The sequence below is a fragment of the Diadema antillarum genome, unplaced genomic scaffold (assembly GCF_040938485.1).
Source record: "Diadema antillarum isolate AM-2024a unplaced genomic scaffold, OU_Dant_1.0 seq00000782_RagTag, whole genome shotgun sequence".
In the NCBI taxonomy this organism is placed as follows: domain Eukaryota; kingdom Metazoa; phylum Echinodermata; class Echinoidea; order Diadematoida; family Diadematidae; genus Diadema; species Diadema antillarum.
Window position 1 is genome coordinate 284,451 of NW_027271670.1, and position 27,395 is coordinate 311,845.

The 27,395-nt window shown below is 39.0% G+C and overlaps 1 protein-coding gene across 2 annotated transcripts in view; it reads left to right on the forward strand.

Moving 5' to 3' along the window:
- The first annotated feature begins 1,251 nt into the window (after nt 1-1,251).
- Nucleotides 1,252-27,395, forward strand: part of LOC139739072 (coatomer subunit zeta-1-like) — a 119,061-nt gene continuing 92,917 nt past the window's right edge. For both annotated transcript variants that reach the window (XM_071649683.1, XM_071649684.1), the window contains exons 1-3: nt 1,252-1,328; nt 23,139-23,207; nt 24,327-24,408. In XM_071649683.1, the coding sequence (XP_071505784.1) occupies nt 1,311-1,328; nt 23,139-23,207; nt 24,327-24,408 (169 nt within the window). In that variant the 5' untranslated portion in view covers nt 1,252-1,310. The remainder of the gene's footprint in view (nt 1,329-23,138; nt 23,208-24,326; nt 24,409-27,395) is intronic.

Genomic DNA, 27,395 nt, shown 5'->3' on the forward strand with positions numbered 1-27,395 from the left:
ATGGCATTTATACATTGAACACATTAAGGCATCGATCTCCGACTCGGCTTGGAAGAGTATGAGTAACGAGCCTTTCTTTTCTGTAAGCATGCACGTGCAGCATCAGGCTGTCGGACGAGCCAGACTCAGCTTACTGTACTCTGCATGGTTTTCCGCTCTCTCGCCCTCGCAATTTTATACAAACCTCCCACGTATTGGACTTCCGCGGTTGACTGACTATCGACTGACGTACTTCCGACAGGAGAAATAAACTGTGAATGGAAGAGATAGATAGAAGGACGGGAGGAAGAAAGAAAAAAAAGAAAGAAAGAACGAATGAAAATAATACAGACAAAAAGAAGCAGAAAATGATACGCTTATAAGATTGTATGTTAATATTGATAGTTGCTTGATCATTGGATTTAATGATAATTGTTTTGATAGGTGTAAGGGAGAAAGATGGATAGAATAACAGCTAGATGAGGAAATTGCACGTGAAATAATTACCTGGAAATGTCAGGTAGAAAAACCACTTAATGATTGAATAAGCAGAGATAGGTAAAGCTCTCTAGAAGAGGGGAAGCCTTATTTAATAGAATGCTGAACGTTTTTGAAGGTGAATCTTAGTTGATGCGATTACTTTAATATGTTCACGCACTCTGCACTGTATGTGCGATATCATTATTCTGTTATGACCGTCAGTATACCGAAAGATTTGAAAATAATCAGGACGTCATCAATTCAATCGTCTAATATGTTAATCATTAACAAGCAAATTGCAAAAAAAGGAAACGATTGCATACAAGCGGCCTAACAATAATAACATACCAATACCAATATGCAAACTGTACATTTAAATGCATCTACAGGCGCTATTCTATATAATTTGATATTATCAAATATCATTTTCTGACAGCAGCTATTTACTTGCACTTGACTAGCTATGCCGTGATTGTGACTGCAACAAAACTTTTAAACATGTTTTGCGAAGAGTTGTACAACTGCATTTATAGGACCTATGTTACGCCGATATATAGCCATTGATACAATGTACATATTATTATAACTAACAGCAGTATGATGATTGTTTATAGACAGGTGTATACCGCGCCGCAGCAGTCAACAGTGTGTACCAAACAGAAGAGTTCTGTGGTGTACCACCGCAGTGCCGTACGACACTGTACCACCGTCATAAAAGACGCCCTCTATAGAAAATGAATAACTTCTCGCGCTTCGCATCATCGGAACTTATCTCTCGAGTATATTGTAGAGCGAGACGTAGACACGTCATTTATCGTGAATCTCGAGACTACACGTTGGCATACGTAAACATGGATTCATCATCAGCGGTAAGAACTAGTACTAGATATTTTCTGCATTTTATCATACTAACAAAGTACACATTGAATGTAATTTTTCATGATAAGTAGGCGAACGTTTCGCTTTTCTGAGCAGTTTTCAAAGGACAAACGTCAGTAAATGCCACTTGTCTTAGTACGTGGTCCCATACGCTGAATTTGGTGTTAGCCTACAGTGTAGGTCTAAATTTACTTTGCGTTTGCTTCAGTAAATTAGGTCTAGTTCAAATGATTGACCGAAAGATCAGTCTGTATTTGTTTGTTTGTTTGTTGTTGTTTTTTTTCATTTCCATCTGAAAAGATGGTTGGATAGCCCATATTCAGCTACGTTAAGCTGGTCTTCCATGGGGTCCAGTTGGAGCAGTCCGGGAAACCCGCTCATGAGGACCGCCCCCGCGTACGAGGATGGTCCCTCCTCATGAGGACCTCCCCCCGCCTCATGAGGCCCCCCATTCACTTCTTATTCATCTCACATCTGACGTATAAATTGTCGCAACTTTGCACGGTGATTTTTTGTTACACACACATGTCCACTATCCATGATGAAAAGAAGAAAAAATTCTGTCTGTTTTTTTTTTTTTAAATCGAGTTTTAATCACCCGATGCAGAGCGCCCATCAAAACACGGGCGCCAGCGCGTTCGCACAATGCAAGACTGCCGCACCTAGCGGCCTGATCCGACTAAATATTTTCAATGCTTTTTTCTGCGGCTCTCACCTCTCCGCGCACGAATTAGCCTCGTGAAGCTGAAGTCTGACATCTTTTTACACAAATTCGTAACGAGAAAAATTAAATCAGTACTAACCTGATCTTGTCCATATATTCCAAATTCCAAAATTGGTACTGTTCATTTAGAAACGTTGTAGTATTTACATGTCTTTGAAATTGTTCTATAAGCGCTATATGTTTGATTTTGATTGTATTGAATGTATATAATTTTTTTTTTTCTATGCCTGTTAGTAAATGTAATTCTGGAATGTTTATGTGTTGTGTTTTTAAAGGGCCCCGATGAAAACCAGCAAGTGCTGACTTGGGCTACCCTTTTTAAATATGTGAAATAAATAAAATAAATAAAAAATTACTATTCCACACTGATAGAGTAGGTGGGTAGATGACATACTCCAGTTTGTTAGCAAAATAATCACTTTGTAGGTATGACGAGTTCACTTTCTTCGTCAATTCCGCCCACGATTCCGCCGCCCGCTTACCGTTTGGGCGCTTTCTCTGGAATCATCCCGCGACGCGACGTACGTCGCATCACATCACGCATCCAGCACATACCAGTCTGGTACTTAGTATGTGCTGGATGCGTGATGTGATGCGACGTACGTCGCGTCGCGGGATGATTCCAGAAAAAGCGCCCAAACGGCGGAATGTCCTATCCGAGGTACAGAGTGTTTTGCCTCTTGCTAGAGGAGGTGGTATGCTTACACACAACATTGCTCAGTCCAGACTTGGGTTCGAACCCGGGCCGCCGCGTGATCGTGAGGCAGACACGCTACTGACTGAGCCAACTCACCGTCTGTATCTTGTCGTCGGAGAGACTACGTCTGGCTTCATGGAATCCCCTCCTTTCCGGAGGAGGACCGTTGAAATAAAGAAAAAAATTCATAAAACTCCTCCGGACTGACGGATTTTTCTGTGTAAACTTTAACCTTTAATTTTATTCAAGTGAAACCTCGCCTGACCAGACGCCGTGCGAAGCACGACTACGCTGTATATAGTTAAGTGACAGCCAGCAAGGCCGGTGAGGCCAGAGTGATTATGAGCATTTTCCTCTACACTACAAGAAACGTGTTCTGCTGTGTAGATCACACATTTATCTAAGCTTGTGATCAATTGTCATTCTGAAGAAATTGGTCCATTATAATATTAAGAAAATGAAAACAGCTTAATATTACTCTTCATTGAACCAACCCTGGGGCGCGCGGCGCTCCACTGTTGACACTGTCTGTGGGATCAGTGCCCTGAATGAATAGCAAGGTATTTGCACTGTTGAGTAGCAACATAAGTTCAGGCTCCTCTAATACTAAAGTGCCTATTTCACCAGCAATAGGCTTGCATATACGACATAAATGTTAACTTTACTACCTTTTGGTAAACTTGCACATATCCTGCCCAGACTGTTCCCTATGGTCTTGTAAAGAGGTTTTACTTAGTTCATCTTCTTTCCATGAATCACAACAGAGCGCCCTGGGCTAATTAATGTCTTTGATGCTTATGCACAGGCGATAGATTGGCTAGTCATGCACATAATTTCCAAATTGCTTATTTTATGCAATCGAAGTGTAGCAATCTCATGTCGGTTTACATTGTAATAGATTGTCCAAATTTTACCTGTGGTGAGTTTTAAATGATTTACCTACATCTTTACATATACTCAGATTGTAATAATCCAGTTTCTAAAGCTCAGAATGCCAAACTACCACCCGGATGCAGAGATTTTAAACCCAAACTGTCACATACAGAGCCAGAACGCTTTGCGTTCCGGCTAATTGCAGTTAATCATTAAACATTACATGATGTACCATCATAGATCTATATAGGGCAGGATGGAAGGAATTTGTCTACCTTATACTGTTGTGGATTGACAGTGTCTCCAATCCCACTGTACTTGTGCTGCAAAGTGAGAGAAGGGTGCATACAGTTTGCATTGATAAGAACTGTACTGCATGCAAAATGATAACAACAGTTTCGAGGGCCTTGGTCCCCATCATAGTCCTACATTGTACTTTGATCGAGCGCTGTACTCGCAAGATATAAACAGATAGTCACAAATATCTCATCATCACACACAAACACAAACTACATCGCATTTTCATTCACAGGACAAGTTGAGCGAACATCATTATCTCTTTATAATTTAAACTGACCAAAATCGATTGTATACCATTTGTGTTCTATATATTTTGTACCCGTATTTTTTAAGTTGTGAAAGTCTTGTATTTACTTTGGGGCCATTTCCCATCAATCCTGAAAGGCTCTTATTGGTCCCCCACAATGAATATGTTCATACTACAAAAGTACAATGTATGACTTGAAACTGTAACGATGAAATGAGATGAAATGAATCATAGCAATTTGCCAGAGCCATCTGATACTCCACATCCAGGGCCACTATAGTGTATTAACACGACATTTGCTCCTCAAAAATTACTCTGGTCTGACGTTTCCTAAGGACTTAGGGATAGGGTTAGGGTTGTGATGGGGTTCTTAGGTTTAGTTTGATGTGAGGAAAAGGATTAGAGTTAGGTTTATGTTTGTGGATAGAATTCATGTTTGGCTTAATAATAATAATAATAATAATAATAATAATAATAATAATAATAATAATAATAATGATAATAATAATAATAATAATAATAATAATGAGCCAAGGAAGAGAGGTTATCGACAGCGCATGAAGCGCTTTTGGGAGGAGGAAGAACTCTTTGCAATATCAGAGCAGAGATTAGCTGATCAAGTCAGAGCTATAAGAGTAAATCGATGGTTCTCTGAAGTCGAGTTGGAGGAGATAAAGAGAGAGGTGGAGCAGAGAGATACAAATAACGATACATTGCAGAATAATAGACCCATAAATGATAACTGTGCTCCAAATACCACGCTCCACGCTAGTGATGAGGACAATGAACAGATGGGGGCAGATACGGAAGCATCACGAATTGAATTCGAACTCTCTGAAGAAAAAACAACAATAAGGTCGAGAATCTTGGAATATATGACAGATTCTCAAAGAAGAAAGCTACCAGCTCTCAATTCAGTAGACAAACGCAAGCTGATGGGACATGTTAGGGACGTTATCGAAGTATTGGACACCATCGATACCACATGCATAACAGACACAAACGCTCTACTTTATGCTGCAGCCAAAGTTGTAACTGAAGATCTTGGATTTAAAGTGCATTCTAAGCAGAAAGTTAATAAAACTGAGCCATGGTGGAAAAGACGGCTGGAGGGACAAATAACGGAGATGAGGGCTGCTATAAGTAAACTGACTGAGAGCAAAAAGAGGCACTGTAAGAAAATCAGAGGACTATCTCAAATTGAGAAAAGGTACAACATAAAAGAAAAAGGGAGGACTGTCGTCATTGAAGAGCTCAAGCAGCGTGTGACAGCGAAGGCTGCCAAGGTAAAAACGATACCAGCAACGTGTAACGCAATTCAGACAGAACAAACTCTTCAAGACGAACCAGAAGAGATTATATGAGGAATTGAGTGGCACTAGAAACCACCAGGAGGAACATCCAGACCCAGTCGAATGTCAACAATTCTGGGGTAAGATTTGGGGTAATCCAGTTGAACACAACAAGGATGCACAATGGCTAAAAGATGTCAAGAGACAGCTCAAGCATGTCGAGAAACAAGAAAACATCTTCATTGATACACAAAGTGAAGAAACAACTGAGCAATATGCCGAACTGGAAAGCAGCAGGACCAGACGCAGTGCATGGATTTTGGATCAAACATTTCACGGCAGTCCATGAGAGAATAGCAAAGCAACTACAGCTTGCTCTAGAGAGCGGGGAGGTTCCCCACTGGATGACCACAGGCAGGACGGTCCTCATCATTAAGGACAAATCCAAAGGTAATGTTGCCTCAAATTACAGACCCATAACTTGTTTAAACATGGTATGGAAGTTAATGACTGGCATCATAGCGAATGAGATGTATTGCTTCATTGAAGGGAAGGACTTATTCCCTGTCGAACAAAAAGGTGGGCGGCGAGGGTGCAGAGGAACTAAAGACCAACTACTAATTGACAAAATGGTGATGAGAAATTCCAAGAGAAGGAGGACCAACCTGTGTGTAGCCTGGATCGATTATAAGAAGGCTTATGATATGGTGCCTCATTCGTGGATCGATGAATGCTTGCAAATGTTCGGACTTGCAGATAACATCCGAACTTTACTGACAAATTCTATGAAGGCATGGTGCACAACCCTCACATCGAATGGCAAAGATCTTGGTCAGGTGAGAATACAACGAGGAATATTCCAAGGGGACTCACTGTCACCTCTCCTCTTCGTTATATCACTCATTCCACTTACAAGCGTTCTGCGAAATGTATCGGCCGGTTACGACCTCGGAGGAAATCATGGCTCCCTCAATCATCTGCTGTTCATGGACGACCTTAAGGGCAATTCCGCAGTTAGGTGGACATGACATGGATAAAAGAAATGTGCCTCTTTATCTTACTCTTCAATTTAGGTACCAACTAATGCCATGGATGTTCACCAATCATTAAGGTCTTTCAAATTCAGTAGATTTTATTTTTCGTATTTATTGTTTTCGCGAGATCTAAAACCATCATTTAAAATGTACATGTGGGACTGGGGATGCTGAAATTCACTTAAATGCAAATTACAGTGGGTTCCTTTGAAATTTTTTCCTCAAAGTTTTGCTAATGGGTAAAAGATGAATACATTTAAATACTCCAGAAGTCATGTGACATTTTGTCAATTACAAAAGGGTGAAATGACCTGCGGAATTACTCCGGACAAATGTAACGTTACTAACCGTAACGTTACTAACCATGCTTTTGGGGGTCTAGCTAAAAAATAATTGGTCGAACTGCTCAAAAAATGTGTGTGAACATTTGTCATGATGCAATAATTAAAATTAATGCAACACTTTGTTTGAAGTAACTTGAATTTTTGCACACTTTTTGTTACAAGACATTGATTTTTTTGTCATGTCCTTTTTTCGTAACGTTACTAACCAGCCCTTTAAGTTGCCATAGCAATTCTAATATTTCATGGATTGTATTCATTCTTTTCTGTATCATAAACCTGGGAAGGATGAACATGTTTTTGACATAATTTTGACTTGAAATGAATAAATGGTAATTTTAGTAGTAAAAACAAATATCTGAATTTGTTCAAATGTAACGTTACTAACCGCGGAATTGCCCTTAAGCTCTTTTGTAAAGACGAGAAGCAGTGCGACAAGCTAGTTCAAACGGTTCGTCTGGTCAGCAAAGACATCGGCATGGACTTCGGCATCAACAAGTGCGCTACCCTGGTTATGAAGAGAGGGAGACGAGTGAAGAGTGCAGGAATACCACTCCCTGATGGAAGAATACTACAGAGTTTGGAGGAAGGAGAGAATTACAAATACCTCGGAGTGTTGGAATCTGATGATGTCTCGAACAATGCTATCAAAGTGTCTGTGACGAAGGAGTACTTCTCACGTGTAAAAAGTGTACTAAAATCACACTTAAATGGCGGACACGTGATCACAGCTCTAAACACCTGGGCGGTAGCAGTTTTGAGATACACAGGAGGAGTGGTCGAATGGACGAAGGCGGAACTGACTGGTATGGATCGGAAGACAAGAAAGATGCTCTCGATCTACAAAACCCACCAAATGAGTGCTGATGTCGACAGGTTGTACCTGCCAAGGAAAGAAGGAGGCCGAGGGCTCGTGAGTGCGTCAGATTGCGTTGAAATGGAGCAAATCAGCCTCAACAATTACATAAACAGCAGTGAGGAAAAACTCCTTCGAGCCGTTCTGGTTGAAAGTGGAAATAATGTAAACGCCATTGATCCACTTACTTTCAAAAGCCAGAAACGAACAGAAAGATCTGCAAAGTGGAGAGAAAAGCAGCTGCACGGGCAGTTTTGCAGAGAGACGGAGAACATCAGCAGTAATGACACATGGTTGTGGCTGAAGAAAGGAGAACTGAAGAAGGAGACAGAAGGACTGATCATCGCTGCCCAAGAGCAAGCACTGTCAACAAATGCTCTAAAAGCCAAGATACAGAAGAGAGATGTGGATGCCACATGCAGGATATGCCGAGAAAGAGACGAGACAGTGCAACATATCGTATGTGGCTGTGGTAAATTGGCGCAAAAGGAGTACAAAAGACGACATGACAAACTGGCACAAGTCCTTCACTGGGAGCTTTGCAGAAAACATGAAATACCATGTGAGAGCAAATGGTATATGCACGAACCACAGAAAGTTTCTGAAAATGATCAAGTTAAAATCCTGTGGGATTTCAATGTTCAAACTGACAATGTCATCCAGCACAGGCGTCCGGATATCATCGTCGTAGAAAGGGCTCGACAGATGTGCACAATCGTCGATGTCGCGGTACCGGGAGACAGCAGAGTAGCCGAGAAGGAGAAGGAAAAGATAGAGAAGTACCAAGACCTTGCCAGAGAGCTTCGCCGCCTGTGGAATATGAGAATGAAGGTAATCCCTATTGTCATTGGAGCACTCGGAACAACGCCAAAGCAGCTGCGACGGCACTTGGACGACGTTGGTGTGCCAGATCGAGTGCAAACGCTCCAAAAAGCAGCATTGCTGGGGACGGCACGAATCCTGAGAAAAGTACTGGAAGTCTAAGGTTCCAGGATGGAACTTGACGTGATATTAATCTCCAAGAGATATCTTGTGAAGATAGAGATAATAATAATAATAATAATAATAATAATGATAATAATAATAATAATAATAATAATAATAATAATAATAATAATAATGATAATAATAATAATAATAGTGAGACTCTTATAAAGCGCTCATTTCTACCTAAAAAAGATACTCAAGGCGCTATAGTACAGAGTACATATTGTGTCACGTTACAACAGTACATGTGTATCACAGAAAATAATAAGACAATAAATCAACAAACAACAGGCCTATCGCATGTATGTACACATACTATACTGTACATACAGGTATACAACATTGTCAATTTAAATTGAAAATATAGGTTTTGAGATTCTTTTTGAAACTATCAATGGAAGATGCTTCTCTAAGAGATTTTAGTTGGCCATTCCATAGTTTTGGGCCCATATATGAAAAAGCCCGATCCCCCCAATTATGCTTGATTCGAGGTACCTGTAATTTTAGCGAGTTTGTTGAATGGAGATTAGCATGCAGATATTTCTTGGGAGCAAATGTTATGGAACCCTAGTGTATTGCATGGGTTTAGCAGTAGAAGGAAGGGGAAATAATTCCCTGTAGAAAACCTATGAATGTGATGCATCAACTATATACAAATTTTCACTGAGACCTGCTACAAACACACTATAAACTTCTAGCATAATCCTTCTTTGTCTTTAGAATTCACTGCAACCTTCAAGGAGTAGGGAGGAATCTGTGGCAGAAAGAAAGGTCACCAAAAGTTTCATCATTTTACAAGCTCTGTTTACAGGTCATGGCAGGTGTTATCATGGGAATTTATTCAGATTATAAACCAAACAAATACAATCACTATTAAAAAAATCCAATGGTACATCCCTGTAGGTTAACACAGCCATGTTGGAGCAGTAGGCCTATCAGCTAAGTATGAGAGTTTAAACAGCAGTGTTACATTGTGAGCATCTATCTTTACTCTGAGGCTAGTACTCGGCTAGATTAGATACTTTCATTTGCATTACTAAAAACAAAAACAAGCAACTGCTTAGTCTAATAATTTGGAGTTTCTCTTCAAGTGTGGAATCATTATTTTTTTTTTTTTCAATTCAGGATTGAGTTTCTTAGAATAGTGATATGGTTATGCCAATTATAAGCATCACACTGATGATGATGATGATGATAATGATAATATCATCATCGTTGTCATCATCATCATCACTATATTTATTATGTTTATGCTGTATATCAATGATCATGATATTACAGTACTACTGACAGTGATAATGACAATTTAGTAACAAAATGAGGCAGTGCTGTTCACAAAACAAACTGAATCACTTTTTAAATGGGTACATTAGATTGTGTTGAAGACCAAGAAACAAAAATAAAATATTGCTTGTGCAGTGAAACAAAACATAAATTGAGTTATTTTTCACCATACTGATTGGACAAAGAGAGAAAGAACAAATAAGTTTGCATTTGGATGGCATAACTGACATGGACATTGTTCAGAGCATGTTAATAGCAGTTTTCTGTTTGATGATATGAATCTTTTGAAAATGAATTCATATTTTGCATTTTAAAATGATTATCAAAGAACTCAGTTCATGTATAATGGAATTTTATTCAATGGGTGATGAAAAATTAGCATTTTGTATTCTGGTTAAGTGCAGAAAAAAGAAGAACTATTGAATTCAGCTTTAAGAAATATTTAGATATTGGCAAAGTTATTACAAAAAAGAAATGCCTCAAGAAGATCCCCTGGAGTTGCATGGCGCGTATTCATTTACAGATTCAATGATCTAACATTTGTGCGTATTTTTACCGTCCAGTCACAATTTGAAATGACTGTAGATTACATCGAACTTTGACTATTTCTTTATATTGTGTGTAAGAAACATTTCAGTATGCAGCTCTGTGGATGAAAATGCCACCTGTACATTATTACATTTATCTAAAAAATGGGGAAAAAAAGTGGTTGAGACATGGTAAATCAATTATACAATTCTTGCCATGAAGTGAGATGACATCAACATAGTGACATTATACATACATTTATGTAGAGACTTATGATTTTTTTTTTTACCTCCGCCAAGCAGCTTATTACCACCCATACATGCATGCTGATAATTGCCCAATTTCCCAGTGATAAAGAAGCCTCGTGTTTATAGTGATAGGTACTGACCAAGTACCTCATCAGCTTCCTGCATGCTCTGCGCTGTGCCTCGAGCAGAGCACATGCTTTAGTGTGCATATAAACATATGCAAACCTCAAATACGCATAGCTGAAACTCCCAAGTTCATTGACCCTACTTGCCAAAAGATAAAAAATCCTTCAAAAATTTCATAAAGATTCCCGGTTCTTTACCGAAATTTAATCATTTATTCCTTGTGTCATTATCAACTTTTCCTGTAAGCTTTCTCCAAATCTGTACATAATTTTTGAATTATTTTACAAACAGATAGACAAACCAACACCGACAAAAACATACCCTCCGTGGTAGGGGTATATCTCAGAACTACAGCATGTCACTTAAATTCACTAATACTGTAAGAGTACTTTGATATCTTCCTCCATTATAGAACATGCAGTAAAATTCAGAGTTGCTAACTTGATTATGACAAGCTGATAATTTCTCGGGAAAAAAAATTACCCAAGGACTTTGTGAGTGAAGCAGTGGGCTATATTTTTCACTTTGAGCAATGTCTATACAATAGCACCACAATACCACCCATTCAAAAATACAATTTACATTGACTTCAAAGAACACACCATGTCTTAAAGCTGTTGAGCTTTCTATCAACTGAATGAATAGTCACAATAACAACTGTTTGATGTTTGATGTTTATGAATACATGTGTGTCTTGTCCATACTGTGCAGGGCCTCCATGAACAATAGTGTTCAACTCACTGATGGAGCCACCGTGTGAAAACAAGACTAATAAAAAATAAATAATAAAACTCTGCCACAATGTCTTAATTTGAAACTAATAGGTATACATGTACAAGAAGTACTGCATGCAAGAACTCAAGCAAACTGCACAAGTTGTGAATGCACAATTCTAAAGTAGGCCCACTTGATGATTTTGCACCAATTCTCCAAACATGTGTATAAAATTGCACCTGGTGCAAAATGTGGACGCTTTTCAGAGCTAGGATTGTAAACGTAACAGCAAGGTGTTTTGCATTGACGTTTTGATACAATATAAAATATTAAACAAACATTGGTAGAGAATGTGAGGAAAAGTTGTGATCTCATTTCTCATACCTTCTTTTCATATTCAAATTTTAGCTTTCCGACCAAAGATGCGCTTTAAGATTCCAAAACAAAGAGTGATGCCAATTGTGTTTAATAGAGAATGTTGGATTTTTTCCCCCTCATCAAGAACTGCCAGGGGAAAGGGAAAGGAGAAGGGGGAGAGGGTATGTGAGGAGAAGAGGAAACTCCAGCAAGTAAGCGTAACCCACTCAAGTTTTTATTACAAGTTCCTGTGATTTAAAAAAAAAATGGGAAAAAAAGAAAAAGAAATGCAGAGGAAGGAAACTGGGGGATGAGGCGTGTCTAGACAAACATAAGTTTGGAAAGGAGAAATCTCTTGAGACTCAGATTTGTGCAAAAATGTGCGCGCTTGACGTTTGGGAAAAGAAAACGTTTTGTTCGTGCAGGATTAAAGGATAACAGTGCGCCGAAAGACAAGAATTTGTGTAAATGTGCCTGTTAGGTACTTGTCGTAAAGGACACTAAATTGGGTTATTAGACGTCAGACATCACAGCTGAGGAACAACTCTGAATGGCCTATGGAATATTACAATAGATGCTACACTTGCACGAGTTTACCAGTTGATGAATTAAATTTAATATTCAGATGTATTTCACTCAGATTTTCTTTCTCTTCCTTTTTTTTCTCTCTCTCTTTCCTGCTGATCTGCTCCTATGAAATAACTTCCTTTATTCTTTTTGTGTGTGTGTGCTGTTTAAGAATTCTGATCTGTGTGTCTAGTACAGTGAGCATAATGCCCATGAAAGTTTATCATATTTAGCATGCATGTTACAAGAGAAAGAAAGTTCTGCAAATACATACACAAATATGATAGACAGTATCCTGTGTTGAAAGATAGTAATAATGATAGAAATATGTTATAATGATAATGGCAATAATAATAATAATAATAATGTTACAAATGAAGTTTATGATGATTATATTTATAATAATACTAGTGATGATAATAATGAAAGGTGTGATGTTGTACCCAGTAGTTTTGAATTTGATGTTTTGCTAAAGGCTTATTTTCCTCAATTGAATGATATCAGTTCTCATATGTAGATTATAAGTAGGTTTGTATGCTTGCATTTATCTGCAGTCTGTTTGCCAAGTCTAACCAATAGAAATTGCTAATAATGTACTTTATTATGACAGAGATAAAGGTACGGTAACAAATGCTTGCAATACTTTGTGAATAACCACATTAAGTCCATTATAAATAGAAAATATTAAATGAGCTTTCAGTACACAGTTTTTGTTGGAAAACATGCTAATTTATTTTTACCAACAGTAAGAAAAGAAAAGTAAAGAGAACAGAGGATCTCTTTAGATGGTCTCTGATTCCTCAGTGGGTCCCCTTGTAGTGTTTTGGTATTTTAGGTATAAAAGCAGTCATCCGTGATTAAAACTAAAGGTAAAGGAAATCTGAAAAGCAAACTTCATAGCTTGCAATTATTTAGTTGAACCTTACTTACCCTTTTTCCTTTTGTTTTTTACCTTAGCATGCATTATATATATTCTTGAAGCTATTCTGTCCAGCTGTTATCCTGCTGGATAGGACAGTAAGTTTTAAGCAGAATTTGACATTAGTCCACTGTCTTTTCTGCCTACAATCCAGTCATTTGCTGGCTGTGCTTTTGTTCACTTTTTACCAATACGCATAGGCAGGAAAAAAACAAACACACAACAACAACAACAACAACAACAAAAAGTGTCCTTGAGAAAGCTTTTTAAGTGATGCATTCGTTTTGTAGCTCTGATATAAATGAAGAGCTTGAAGAAGTTATACATCATAATTTTGATGCTGTTGCCTCCCACGCAACTTCGACCTCCTCGTCCACAATATTCCTTCCTCGAACGGCACTCTGTGCGAGGCGTGCATGCTTGCCCCCCCCCCCAGAATACATGAGCCACAGACGGTGAGCACTGAAAGTGGAGAGTGAGTTGTGCGTTCGATTATGACACGTGCGCGTTCCGAGACTGTCAGAGGGAAAGAGGAAGGCGCACGATGGCTATCTCACATGATTCATTGTTCTAGGGGGGTCCTACTGTACACCTCCTCTCCTGCCCAGTCTTTGCAGGTGGATGTGGCAACTTTCAGCAGCCAGGTTTCACTTTGGATTATCTTGTTTTTGTCTCATACGCAAGGTGACATATTCCATTGCTCCTCTCTCAAAGACAGCAGGTGTCTTCAACAAGCCCCCCCCCCCTTCCACTCTCCATATTTACTGAAATTGCTTTAAATTGTGAAGCCCAGCCCCTGTTTCATTATTGCAGGCATAGGTGCATTCAAAGCTGGCTATTGCTATGTCTAAAAGCTGTGCCAAATCGTTTGAATGGTAAAGTCTTCCCCCTCCCTAATTGTGGGTGCTGATTTAAGTTCATATTCTAATATAACCATTCCAGTGACCCAGATGAATGTGAGAGAGGGTTAGGAGAAAGTATGAATCAGTAGGGAAAGGAAAAATATTGAAAGAAAATGAAGAGGAGTGCTCAAGAGGAAACAGAATGGATACAGAAGGAAAAAAACAAACAAATCGTAGCAGCAGCAGAAGAAGAAGAAGAAGAGGAAGAGGAAAAAGAAGAAAAGAGGAAAAAGAAGAAAAGAGGAAAGATCAAGAAGAGTAGAACAGGAATTAGGACGAAGATGAGATGCAATGATGAAAAAAAAAGGGAAAGAAAGAGCATGAAAGAAATGCAGAGGCAAAGAAACGAGGAACCAGAAAGGAAGTTGTAAAGCTTTTAGGGATGGCTGTGTCACAGGAGGAGAACTTGAGGTACCGGGGCACCATGTGTATTCTGATGTTGACAGTCAAACATTACTCAGAAGTCGGTGAGAATTCTTCCGGTACAATAATCACTGACAGACATGCGGGACTCAGGTGAGTTGGGCCGCGCTCCTCTGCACGGAACATTGCACAGTCTGTGGCACGCAGATAATCTCGGGGAAGAAGAGAGTGATTTCAAAATTTAAAAGGTATCCCTGAAAATGCTGCTTAGTGTTGTCATTAACCGCATGATCCAATCTTGTGCATAGGAAGCTCTTTCTGTGAGTAGATACAGGTGTGCTTGCATCACTTAAGCATGTTTTGATATTTTGAGTTATTATGTAGTTTATACAGACTAAAATTACTTTTAGGCTTACCTTTAATACCAATGCCTTTTATAAATGTTCATTCCTTTTCTTCCATTTCTAGAAGTAATTCACTTTTCTTTTTTATCTTCATTTGGGAAGAATCTTACTCATAATGCAGAAAATTTCTCATATATCAACCACCAAAAACTTTGAATGCTTGTACTTTTACTGTGAGCTTGTCCTAATAGAATCCATTTTATCAGGTAGAAAGTCTTTAACAGCACATTGCAGCACGTTTGAATTTGAGAAACCTTTCCATATCCCCAAAGGCGAGTGTTGCAGAGTCAGGAATGTTGGGCCTGGTGATGATTGAAATCATTCTTAAACAGTCATATAAAGCATCTTTTGGGGCGCTACCCAGTCGTCAAATTTCAATGGCTCTATTGAGCCAGTACATGAATTTTCAATTGTCCTGAATATTCAGACTTGCTGGGTTTAAAGAGATATACATGTAGATCTGGTAATATGCTTGGTTACAAGGCAGAATGACAAAAAAATTGCTAGTTATCATTGTTCAATGCAATTTGCACATTGATGATAATTGAGAAGATGAGTGCATGGGTTAATTTACTGTTTGTGCTGAAATTTTGTGGTGTTTTTTTTTTCTTCACAAATTTCATAAAGGCTCTAGATTGCAAATATAATGATGAGCAAAAATATTGACTATAATGGAAATGAAAATTTGCCCCTCAATCAAACACACTTATGTTGCAATATCAAGTGACTATACTACTAGTAGAACCCTGATGCCATGCTAATTAATGGAACCCCTGCTGAAATCCTCAGAATACTAGTACATTTTATTGAAAGATTTGCTCTCATTTCAAGCAATGTTTTAGACAAAATAGTTTGTTTTTAGTAGTTTGTTTCAGAAGTCACACTTTCTTCTGAATGTTTGTGTTATTTTTATGCCTCCTGTAAGAAGTGTCGTTGGAGTTATTGTTTTTGCAGGTTTTCTGTTCATCTGTCCATAATCAATTTTTAGGATAGCTTGACTGTTAGGTATCAGAATGAAACTTGGCATATGTATGTATGAGTGGACGAAGCTGCACCTATCAGCTTGTGGATGTACATGTGTAAGGTCATAGGTCATAGGTCACGTTCAAATTAAAACAACAGCAACATTATTTCCTCCATATACATATCGTCACTGGGGCGACAAGACCTCGTATTGATCTACAAAATGTCAAATGATCAGGAGAGCCAAACAACATGGCGACCAAAGCACTGTAGCGAATGAGATAACCTTTCTTTGGACATGCCGTGGTGGCTTCATTTTTGGGGTAAGACAGTTAGGATTTGGACAGGACATCACTTAATGGATTATTTGACCATTAATCCAAAAAAGTCATTTTCACCAAAATTTCAGATACAAGGTCTTGTCACCCCAGCGACGATATGTATCTCTGCGATGCCTGAAGGTAGTTTCATGAAACTTTGTGTCATTACTAGTTAGATTTTCTAGAGAAATTATAAAGCCATCTTAGGGTCAATAGTCAAATGAAAATGCTAAAATTTCTCTCTTTTTCTCATATTTTGGAAATGCTTGAGGTATCTTCATGAAACTTAGTACAGTCGACTCCCGATACAACAAAGTCCTTAGGACCAGCAGTTTTGTTTGTTTGTTTGTTTGTATTTTTGAAATTTCATTATAAATGAACAAAAAGATAATAAAAAACATAGAGCTGATACTGTTGGGATCTGAATATTTACTCTGATGTAACTGAAATTTTGTTATAACAGTATTCGTTTTGACATAAGTGCACTGCACATATATGTCCCACCTGACAATTATTCCCTTGGTAAGTTTTAGATCATGAGGTCAAATGTCAAGGTCAAAGGTGAGGTTAATTGCAAAAGTTACACTACTTAATGGTGAAATTACACTATTTTGTACATGTTATGCTGAGATGTACCTTAGATATGACACAATGTTTACACTTTATTAAACTTGTTTATGCTGCACAATGATTATGTATTATTTAGAAAACATTGTAAGAACAATGCTCTTCCATGTCACAAAAAATATTTTCAGGCTATTGATACACTTTAAACTGCAGATAAGTATAACAGCACTGCTTTCAAGCCAAGCATGGGCAATAATTTTTGACATCTGCTCCATTAAATCATTTCTCGCAATTCAGCAGCTATGAAAATGTTTTAATTTGAAGCATATGCAGGCAACGTGGGATAACCTGACGGTGTATGAAAATGCAGCAATCGAGGAGTGACAGTGAGACAGTCACTTTCCCCGCCCACTTCCCCCTCCCTGTCCAAACCAACTTCCTCTTCTCGCTCAAAATTCTCGATTGCAGGCAGCAGAGGTGAGAACAAAGCCGATGAATACCAAGACCGTGGTGTGAAGGAGATACAGCTTTCTGCCTCCATTAATCAGTAGTGCGGTATTCTTGGCTTCATGTCTCCTTGCTCTAGATGTAAAGAGAAGTATGTGTCAAGGAGATGGTTTTTAAGATATCACTAAAAGTTTCAAGTGCAATGAAATTAGATAAAAGTGGTATCTATACTTCAGAGGTCAGATGGTCATCTTTTGTAGCATTCGGGGGGGGGGGGGGGGGGGGGGGAGGGGGGTGGGACATAGCACGTGTATCATGGAGAGGTTTGCAATTACTGTAAGCAGCACTATTGCAGTTGCCATGGCAACAGCCAGGAAGCAATCAATTAGATTTGGGCTTTTAACTGTTTCAGTAGCAACTGCAATTATTGCAATGTACAACATTTTATGGAAACATTTTCGTCATGGAATGAGCCCACGAGGGAGCTGCCTGTCACATGACTGACAAATTTTGCTTCAGTAAAATACATCACTTTTGACGTAATACAAAATGATTGAAATTTGAGTTTTCTCAACTATGTACAATTAAGTCAACTTCTTCCAACAAAGGGATGCCTAACCGTATTTATATATTCATGATATTGAGAATGACTTCAATGGAGATAAACTTTTGGTGTCCACAAAATGATTGAAATTTGAGTTTTCTCAAATGGCCCTATGTACAAGGAAATCAACTTCTTCCATACAAGTGGATGCCTAACAGTATAATATTCATGATATTGAGAATGACCTCAGTGGAGATAAAATGAAATTAAGTGAAAGGGAAAGCTCTATGACATTTTTATGTGCACAGTAATCACGACTATGATGCCAGCATAATGGAAAAAAATAAATCAGATGGTCATTTATGTGGCCCTGGGGGGGGGGGGGGGGGGTGTTTCATCAACGTTTGTCAGCGCTGACAACTTGAATCACCATAGTAACAGTCAGTGACCAGAGCATCTCAGCCAATCAAAACCAAGGATTTTGCTGAAATTGTCAGCGCTGACAAACGTTGATGAAACTCCCCCTGGTGATTTCCTTTACTGATTCTTACCAAATGTTAGATGACCAACCATCCATTTTAGCATGGAGACTCATGGGTGGTCCAATTTATCTGCTGCCCACCAAGGTACATTACGAAAACCGCCAACAGTTCTTGTCGGCAAATACATGCATCGAAATGCACGCTCATCAGTTACGGTCGATTCCAGTCAAGATTCTGCAGCTGCGTGTATACGTACGACTACAAGAGGAATCAGTGATAGAACTGTACACAATTCATTACAGGAATTCTTGAATATATCTTAATTGGATGAACCTTCCTACTTCATGAATCCCCTGCCACGCTACAGGATCCTTAACCCGTTGAACACTAGTCCTGAATAAACTCAGGCAGGTGTCTATGAGAAATGCATATTATAGCAAAATCAGCCCATCCTTAATGGGTCAAATGACAAACCATCTTTGCTGTCTCTTCAGAGTTCTTCAGCCTTTCTCTAATATGTGAATATTGCTCATACTTCACCCCCAAAGTATGCACAAGTGTAAATTCTTTGGGGGTACAAGAAGCAGCAGAGCTGCCCCCTCCCCCAACAACAACAACAATAACAATAAGAATAAGAATAATAACAACAACAACAACCAAAAAGCTGTTGTGTGCACTGTACTGTATCTGCAGTCTTACAACAAAAGTGACAACAAAAATAACAGCAGCAACATGTAGGGAACGTCTCTCTTGAGCCGCTAAGTCCCACAAGTTGTACATACCGTGGGTACAGAACAAATGTAGCTGAAATTTATCCCTTATCATTAGAAGTTTAGTAGTAGTAGTAGTAGTATTGATGTTAACCAATTCCCAATTTACACTGAGGCCAAATTTTGAATCTCCTCAAACCATTTTGAAAACCCATTCAGAAAAACAGATCTCTTCAGTCCATTTATATTGTTCGGGCTGCTCGCCCAAAGCAGGCTCTGACTGGCTCTGATTTCATGGTAACCGAGCCCCTCCCGCCCTCCAATAAACGGCACGAGCTTTTGAATTTCCTTTATAATCGCAAACATGACTGAGCGCGAAAGTGTGCAAGTTGTGCGGCGTTTATCAGCGGCAATCTGTCATAACGGCTGGTTTGTTTACGTTAACCAGCAACTTCCCGAAAGACAAAAAAAAAAACCCACACTTCTCAGAAAACCCATACTGTAGCCATACTGTAGGCACTTCGAGGCTGCTATAGGAGGCTCTCAAACCACCCTTTGTAGGTGGTGTCAGTGCCTGATCGGATCGGGTCTCCTTTTTTCACCTTCGCCGAGGGAGGAGGTTAACTATGTTTTCATTATCAATTGTTTGTTTGTCCGTGAGCAAAATAACTCAAAAAGTGGTGAACGGATTTGGATGAAACTTGCAGGAAAGGTTGAGAATGACACAAGGAACAGATGATTAAATTTTGGTAGTGATCAGGAAATCTTTGTGGATTTGATGAAGAATTTTCAATATTTTGGCAGGTAGGGTCAATGAACTTGGGAGTTCAAGCTGTGCATTTTTGAGGTTTTCATCCGTGCACTAATTTAAAGTGCATGCTCTAGTTTCTGCTAGAGTGAGGTGCGCTGCACAGCTGAAAGTTGATGACGTAACAAAAGGCTTCTATATTGGAAAATCGGGCGATTTTCAGCTGCGTACATCATATGTATGGGTGGAAATCACAGATATCTATGGAAGAACAAGATCATTTGTTGAAATTAGCTGATTGGCAGAGTTCTGCGCTCTCTGAGTGCTTCTCTAGTTGTTGTTTTTTTGTATTCTGTCTGTTTATACTGAGCTGAAAGGCTGCTCAAGGCTGCTTGAGGATTCTTCAGAACTTAGACTCAGCTTAGTATAAATGGGGTATATTTGAAGCCCTCTCATGAAAGTGGTGGCTGTTTTACATTAACATTGACAGTGCTGACATTGCATGGATGCGAGAGAAGGATGGTTTTGAGAAAAGGGGCTAGAGAGACCGAGAGAGGGCCATCTAGAGGTGGTTGGGGGCTATGAACCAATTAGAGGCCAGTGACTGTATTGTGAGCTCACATCTCCTGCTTCCACAAGATAACACAGATTTGGAGAAAGTACTCAGCTTTTTGGTTCCTGTTCATATTGGATCAAATTAGGACCAGGAATCATTGGCACATTTGAAACATATACTCAAGAAACCCAAAATCAAACAAGCTACCCCCCCCCCCCCAAAAAAAAAAAAAAAAAAAATGAAGACGTAGAAAAGAAAGAAGACTGAAACTAGTGACAGACAAATAAGAAGAGAAACCGATGAAAGGGAAGGGAGAAGATGAATAGACTGAGAGTGTTGGGAGTTTCCCCCTCCTTTCTATTAAACTGAACTGTCCGTTACTTCCTGGGGAATGTCTTTCGTGCTTTCAGTCCCAGCAAGATTTTGTGGAGGATTCCTATACAACTTCCTCAGCCAGATCACCAAGACATCAGCCCCCAGACTCGCCCGCTGTGACTCCCTGTCGAATCTCGAAGGCCCAATTATCCTAGTGACAAAGTGTTTACTTTTCTTTCTTTCTGTTTTTTTTTTTTTTTTGGGGGGGGGGGGGGAGGGGCAGGGGAGGGGAAGGGGCGGTGAGCTGAAGATGTGACAGGATAAATGCAACCGTAGCAACAACCACATCAGTAATATAGAGGAAAATGAGCAAATGATGATTTTTCACACATTGTGTTGCACTTTGCAAATTCTGTGCAGCTGTAGTCATCTCATGATGGTGATGATGATGAGGCATATTTGACCGTGCAACACAAAACCAACAAAAAGTTGCACCCCTTGATTTTATGTGCAAAAAGGTGAAACAGGTCAACCAAGTCAATCTTGAGTTTTTCATACTTTCTGTAAAAGCTATTCTTCGTCTACATTATTCTTAAGTTTAGGGTCATGAAATGAATTGGAAAGTGTGTTTTCAGCAGTTTTTCTACAACCCTTTTTTGTAGAGTAGTGCAATTACGTACCTCCATTTCTTTAAAATCCTATGCACACCCTTCACTTTCAACTCTAATAACTTTTGAAATGATAGTGCTACTGCCTTCAAAATTGGCATTAATCATGGACAGAATGTTTTGTTAGAGCATGCTTGATTTCAGCCTAATCTGATGATCCCTTCATTGTTGTTGCTGATTCCCATCCAAGTATGTATGCCCATGATTTTTATCATTATTACTTATTAGGACACTGAATAGTTGGTCTTAATTTACATCGATGAAGGGCAGTTTGTCAATCAGTTGCAATAGAGAGCAGTCCATGAAGAGAATAAAAGTAGTCTTTAGTGTTGTGAAAATGACTGCTCCCTTGTAGATAACAGGACTCTTCAATACATCATTTTCAAACCCTTCATGAAATCTTGTATGGGATGAGCAGAGTTGTATGTCTCTGATTAAAACGTGATCAAGTTTCTTGAGAGTTGATACTCCCTGCTAGCATTGCAGTGCAATCATCATCTGAAAGTAAAGAATAAAGAAAGTAAATACAAAGGAATGGATAGAGAAGAAGAAGGAAGAAAAAAAGGGTGAAGGAAGAAGAGAAGCAAAGGAAAAATGAGAAGATGAAAAAGAAGACTGGGAGGATGGAAATGATGAAAAACAAGAGAAGGAAAAGGAAAAAAACAAAAGATATATAAAGGGGAGAGGAAGCAGAAAAAGAAGAAGGAAAAGGAAAATGAGAAGGAAAGGCAAGGAGAGGAGGAAAAAGGAATTGGAGAAGGAGGAGGAGAAGAAGAAGAAGAAGAAGAAAAAGAAAAAGAAGTATAGGAAGGAGAATAAGGTTTGCCGATTCAGGGTCAATCTCATCCCCTTCTCCCCCCTCCCCCCCCCCCCCAACCTCCTCCCTTTCCCGTCCCTGCAGGGGTTGACTCCCAACCTTAGGGGTTTTCCTCCCTCTCCCCAGATCCTGCCAAGCAGGGTGATGGAAAGAGAGGGGAAACTCAAGTTTCAAGGTGATTTCTTATCAGATCTGGAAAAGGATGCCCTTCATAGCTCAAGGTTGACCATGGTCAACTTTCATGGGTAGCGGCTGTGATGTCAGTGGTCAGATTTCTCTGACCTTATTTTCAGGCTCTGAATCTTGAATTGCTGTGTTTTATTCCAGCTGACAGATGAAAAGAAACAGTGGCTCTCACAGTAAAACTCTAATGAATTGATCGATATGTTTCTCATAAGCACGTTTGAAATGTGTATGTGTGTGTATATTTTTGAGTGTTTGTTTTGTCCCTTTTTTCCCCTCCTTAATCGTCATTTGAAGCATTTTGTGTAACTTGGTAATGGGAAAAATAATATTGCCCCTTCTTGGCTGGAATTTCCTTCAGTATAACACAAAAACATTAAGTTGTTGAATGACTCTGTAGGTACTCACTTATAGACAGAATGGAAGATATTCGAAATGATTACACTATAGGGAAGATATGGATAAAGTTGTGTGAGGTGATAGCAGCAACATCCCGGCATGTAATCACTAAAAGGAAAGAATACCAGAGTGGATATTATAATGAATGGTGCTAGCATGTACTCATCATGGATTCTGCTTCTGCTAATTATGTCAAGAAAATCACTAAAGAGGTTAAAATGATAAAGTTCTTCCTGTTGACTGTAGTAAAGATGATTTAATAATTTCTGTACGATGTATCTTTTGTTGTTTTTGTTTCCCCTCTTCTCCTCTATACAGCTGGCGAGTCTCTATACAGTCAAGGCTGTTGCCATCCTAGACAATGACGGCGAGAGGTTACTAGCAAAGGTAAAGCTCCAAATTCGTCATTTACCCCTCTCCTTGTCAGAGGCTGGAATCCCCATAGACTTAACACATTACCCACCCGCTCCTTGTGGACAATGGGTTAAGATATTTTGTTTGTTTGGTGTTTTTTTTTTTTCAATGTAATTTAAAGTCTTTGTGATGAATCATTTTGTGTTACATAATTGTGCACATATTACATCCATATCACCAAGTATAGGATGTTATCCAGTCCTTGTGTATTTCCTCTTGAATGGGGATGAGATGAAAGAGGTTTAAAATATTTCTGTGTAAGTTGTTCATGAAAAGTCGGATAAATGTCACACCACTAATAAAAATGCAATGTTTGATCATATTCATCACAGACAAGCTACCAACATGGATATACTGTAAAACATGATATATTCGCGGCATGAAATTTTCGCGAATTGGAGCTGACAGCCTTTTTCGCGGCATGAAATTTTCGTGAATTGCCACTGGCGTTCAATGCATGTAGTGTAGACAAGAACTTTCGTGTGCATTTTAATTTCGCGAATTTTGGCGCTCGCGAAATTCGCGAAATTAAAATGCACGCGAAAATTTCTCGTTTTACAGTAGATAGGTGGGATGCAGTATTTAGACTATGACCAGTATGCCATCTTTTATCCAAGCATCAAAATTTGGAGACCGTGGTATGGTGGAAGAAGTGAAAGAAGAAATTTCAGTCTATCATGAAATAAAGGAGAATATGTTAGAAACAGTTACCAGTAATTCACTGTTCTGTGCAATTACATCTTTTTCATGCTGTAGCAAATTTAGTCCTCAGAATCTGTCATCGTCTTGATTAGTCTGCATTTTGTTTTTGACCCAATTTCTTGCCAAACGGTGTTCACCAAAGCCCTGGTGCATGACTGCGTCATTTTCAATTCCATGTTGCACGTGATCTCATACAACCAGAAACTGGCGCCTTCATCTGCTTTCCTACCTTTTCTTTGTCTTTTTTTAAAAATCTTTACTAAATGTTTGGTATTTTTCACAACATCCACCTTACCTGCTACTCAGTCACCAGGTGGATGAATAGGATCGTGATTAAACTTTCCCGTTGCTCTCTTCGCTTTCACAACTTTTGTCTCCTCTCGTTTGCAGTACTACGATGACACATTCGCGACGACCAAGGAGCAGAAGGCCTTCGAGAAGAACCTCTTCAACAAGACGCACAGAGCCAATGGTAAATGACGAGGATGAGAGTTGGCTTGAGTTCAACACTCAATGAGTTAGTCCCACAAGTGGTCATCCTTGATAGGGAAAAATGCCTGACTCTGCCTCAGAAATTGTATTAACCTGTTAAGGGCGGGCTGATTTTGCTACAACACACATTTCCCATAGACATCTACCCGAGTATACTCGGGACTCGTCCTCAACGGGTTAATTCTCAAGTGCAATATCTTGCATACGTGGAGTAAACTTCTCATTAGTTCTGTTTCTACCTCTCTGTCTTTCTGTCTGTCTGTCTCCCTCTCTTGCACACACACACACACACACACACACACACACACACTGACACACACTTTTATGATCACTACCCAAACCTTTAATTCTCCTATTCTGTGGTTGTAAAGGAGAATGAAACTCAAGTACATGTGTGCATTGAGTGAATGCAGCAATATAAGTAGAACACATACACTGTGGAGTTTGAGGAAAATCAGGCACTCCATTCAAAATCTATGAATTTGTACAGTTTTGGCGCTGCCATCACTGGATGAGAAGACTACAACAGTTTGTGACATCACACATGGACAGTGGTATAAAGAAAATATGAATAAAGAGAATTCAATATATATATATATTTATATATAAATATATATATATATATATATATATATATATATATATATATATATATATATATATATATATATATATATATATATATATATAATATATATATATATATATATATATATATATATATATATATATATATATATATGCATAATTAAAAAGTGTTTGACTTATCTTTTTTCAGAAAACAGGGGGGAATTATATTACCCTTAACAAGGGTTAAACATTAGCAGTGATACGATGACCCGTGGCCACCAAAAATTAATGTTTTTTCACGAAAATTCCAAAAAGGCTATCTTTATGTAGCCCAATCAGGCAGCTAATTATATTCAAAATACATTTCTATATTTTCTTTAATTTGGGCCACCATCTTTCTTTTTCAGGCCACCAAGATGTAAGATTCAAACATTTTAGTGGCCAAAACGGGACACCAGAGGTAAAAGTAAGTGTCAAGCCCTGATTTGACATATTTTGATATCAAGAGGAGGGAATGTGTACCTTTCATGAAAAATGAAATTTTATAGAATTCTCTTCATGTGTTTCTCTATGTTTTTGTCCGTGGGGGACGTCACAAACTATCTTAGTCTTCTCATCCAGCGATGGCAGCACCGAAACTTCATAACTTTTGAATGGATTGTTTGATTTTCCTCAAACTTATCTGATGTGTTCTAATGATATCGCCACATTCACTCTATCAAAAGATATATTTGTATTTCATTCCCCTTTAACCCTTCCCTCTCTTGCCCTCATTTTTTCTAATTTTATTTCTCACTTTATTAGTATTTCTCTCGTATTGACAAATCACTCCATATTCTCCAAGTTTTCTTTCCCTTTCTTTGTCTCACTCTTTCTTTTGCTTTCTGCTGTTTAGTGTGCTTCAGTAGTTTTTGGTCATCTTTTGCATCTTCAAATTCATATTCTTTTTTCTTCTACCTTTTTCCTCCCTCCCCATTCTCTCTCCTTGTCTTTACATGTCTGTCATTATTGCACTCTAGCTGTGTCCTTCTCTCATTGTGTTTGGTGTCTGTTGCTTTCCCCCACTCTCCCCCTTTACTTCCTCTTTAAAGAAGGGAGACCCCTGGTGTGGTTTTGCCAGTCCCCTATTCCCCCGGTTTGGTACAGTCCAAGGGACGGGCAGTCGAGTGTGAAAAGGCAGAGTTCATTTGGGCTTCCGGGGGGGATTGGATGCATGACATGTTTTTGATTTCCCCCTCTTCCTTCCTGCTACTGGAGCTCCAAAGGGGAGAGGGGGAGGGGTTCTCACCCCATTTGATATAGTCTTGTGTAGTGGATCACATCCTCTCATTCTCAAAAAGAGCAGATTTCCACCTCAGAGCCCCACCATTTCACCATCTTTCTTTCTTTCCCTTTCTTTCTTGTTTGATCCAGCACAATGACTCTGAGATAAGTTGAACATGTTGTCACGCCCGTTTCACTCTCGTGGGTTCCTCCCACTGCATGTGGAGCTCATTATCCAGCTGGTCAGGTGTAGAATGCCATATTTCCAGATATCACAAATAACTGTGCCCCGGCCTAGTTCTCAGACCATGAAAATGGCACTTCATGACTTCGAGGTTCAAGCCCCCAGCATGCAATGCTGTGCTTTCTTTCTGAGAAATAAATTATTATACAAGCTGTTATTTTCGCGTACAGATGTTTTCGCGAATGAGGGGGTCACAGACATTTTCGCAAGACGTTTTCGCGATTTTGACATCGACGTTATCATAAGTGCACTAATGCCTGGTAATAGTTTAAGATATTTTCGCTTGTTGTTAAATTCGCGGTCCAACAGTGATTCGCAGAATTCGCGAAAATGACAGCTTATACAGTAGGCCTTAGGCATCACTAGTCAAGTTATGCTAATAAATGCGATATAATGTGATATCTGGACAGCTTTTGGAAGCATGGACTACCTATCTTGTATTCGTGAATCTGTGAATTATATTGTTGCCGACATCAAGCGTTGTCTTCAATCCTCTGTGTACCACGTTTATGTCCTTTTCATAGGTATGAGTGTGAAATTTGTGAGCATTTAAACTCACTGGCACAGAAAGGGTTAAAGACCCAGTGGTGTGGGAAGACTATTTGATGGAAAGGTTAACCCGATTGTATTGATTTCCATTCGCTGCCCACAGGGGTACATTCGAAAACTACAAGGAGAGCAGGCCTTCCAGAATAAAATTTCCCGTCAGCAAATACAAAATGTATGTGCACTGAAGCGTAGTCTTATCAGTGATGTTAAATGCATACTGACACTCTTCAAATGTGTATGTACTACATATAAAGCTGTACTCAATTTCTTTCTTTTTTTGGGGGGGGGGGGAATTTTTTTATTCTTAATGTTTCATTTGGGTGGGCTACATCATCCATTGA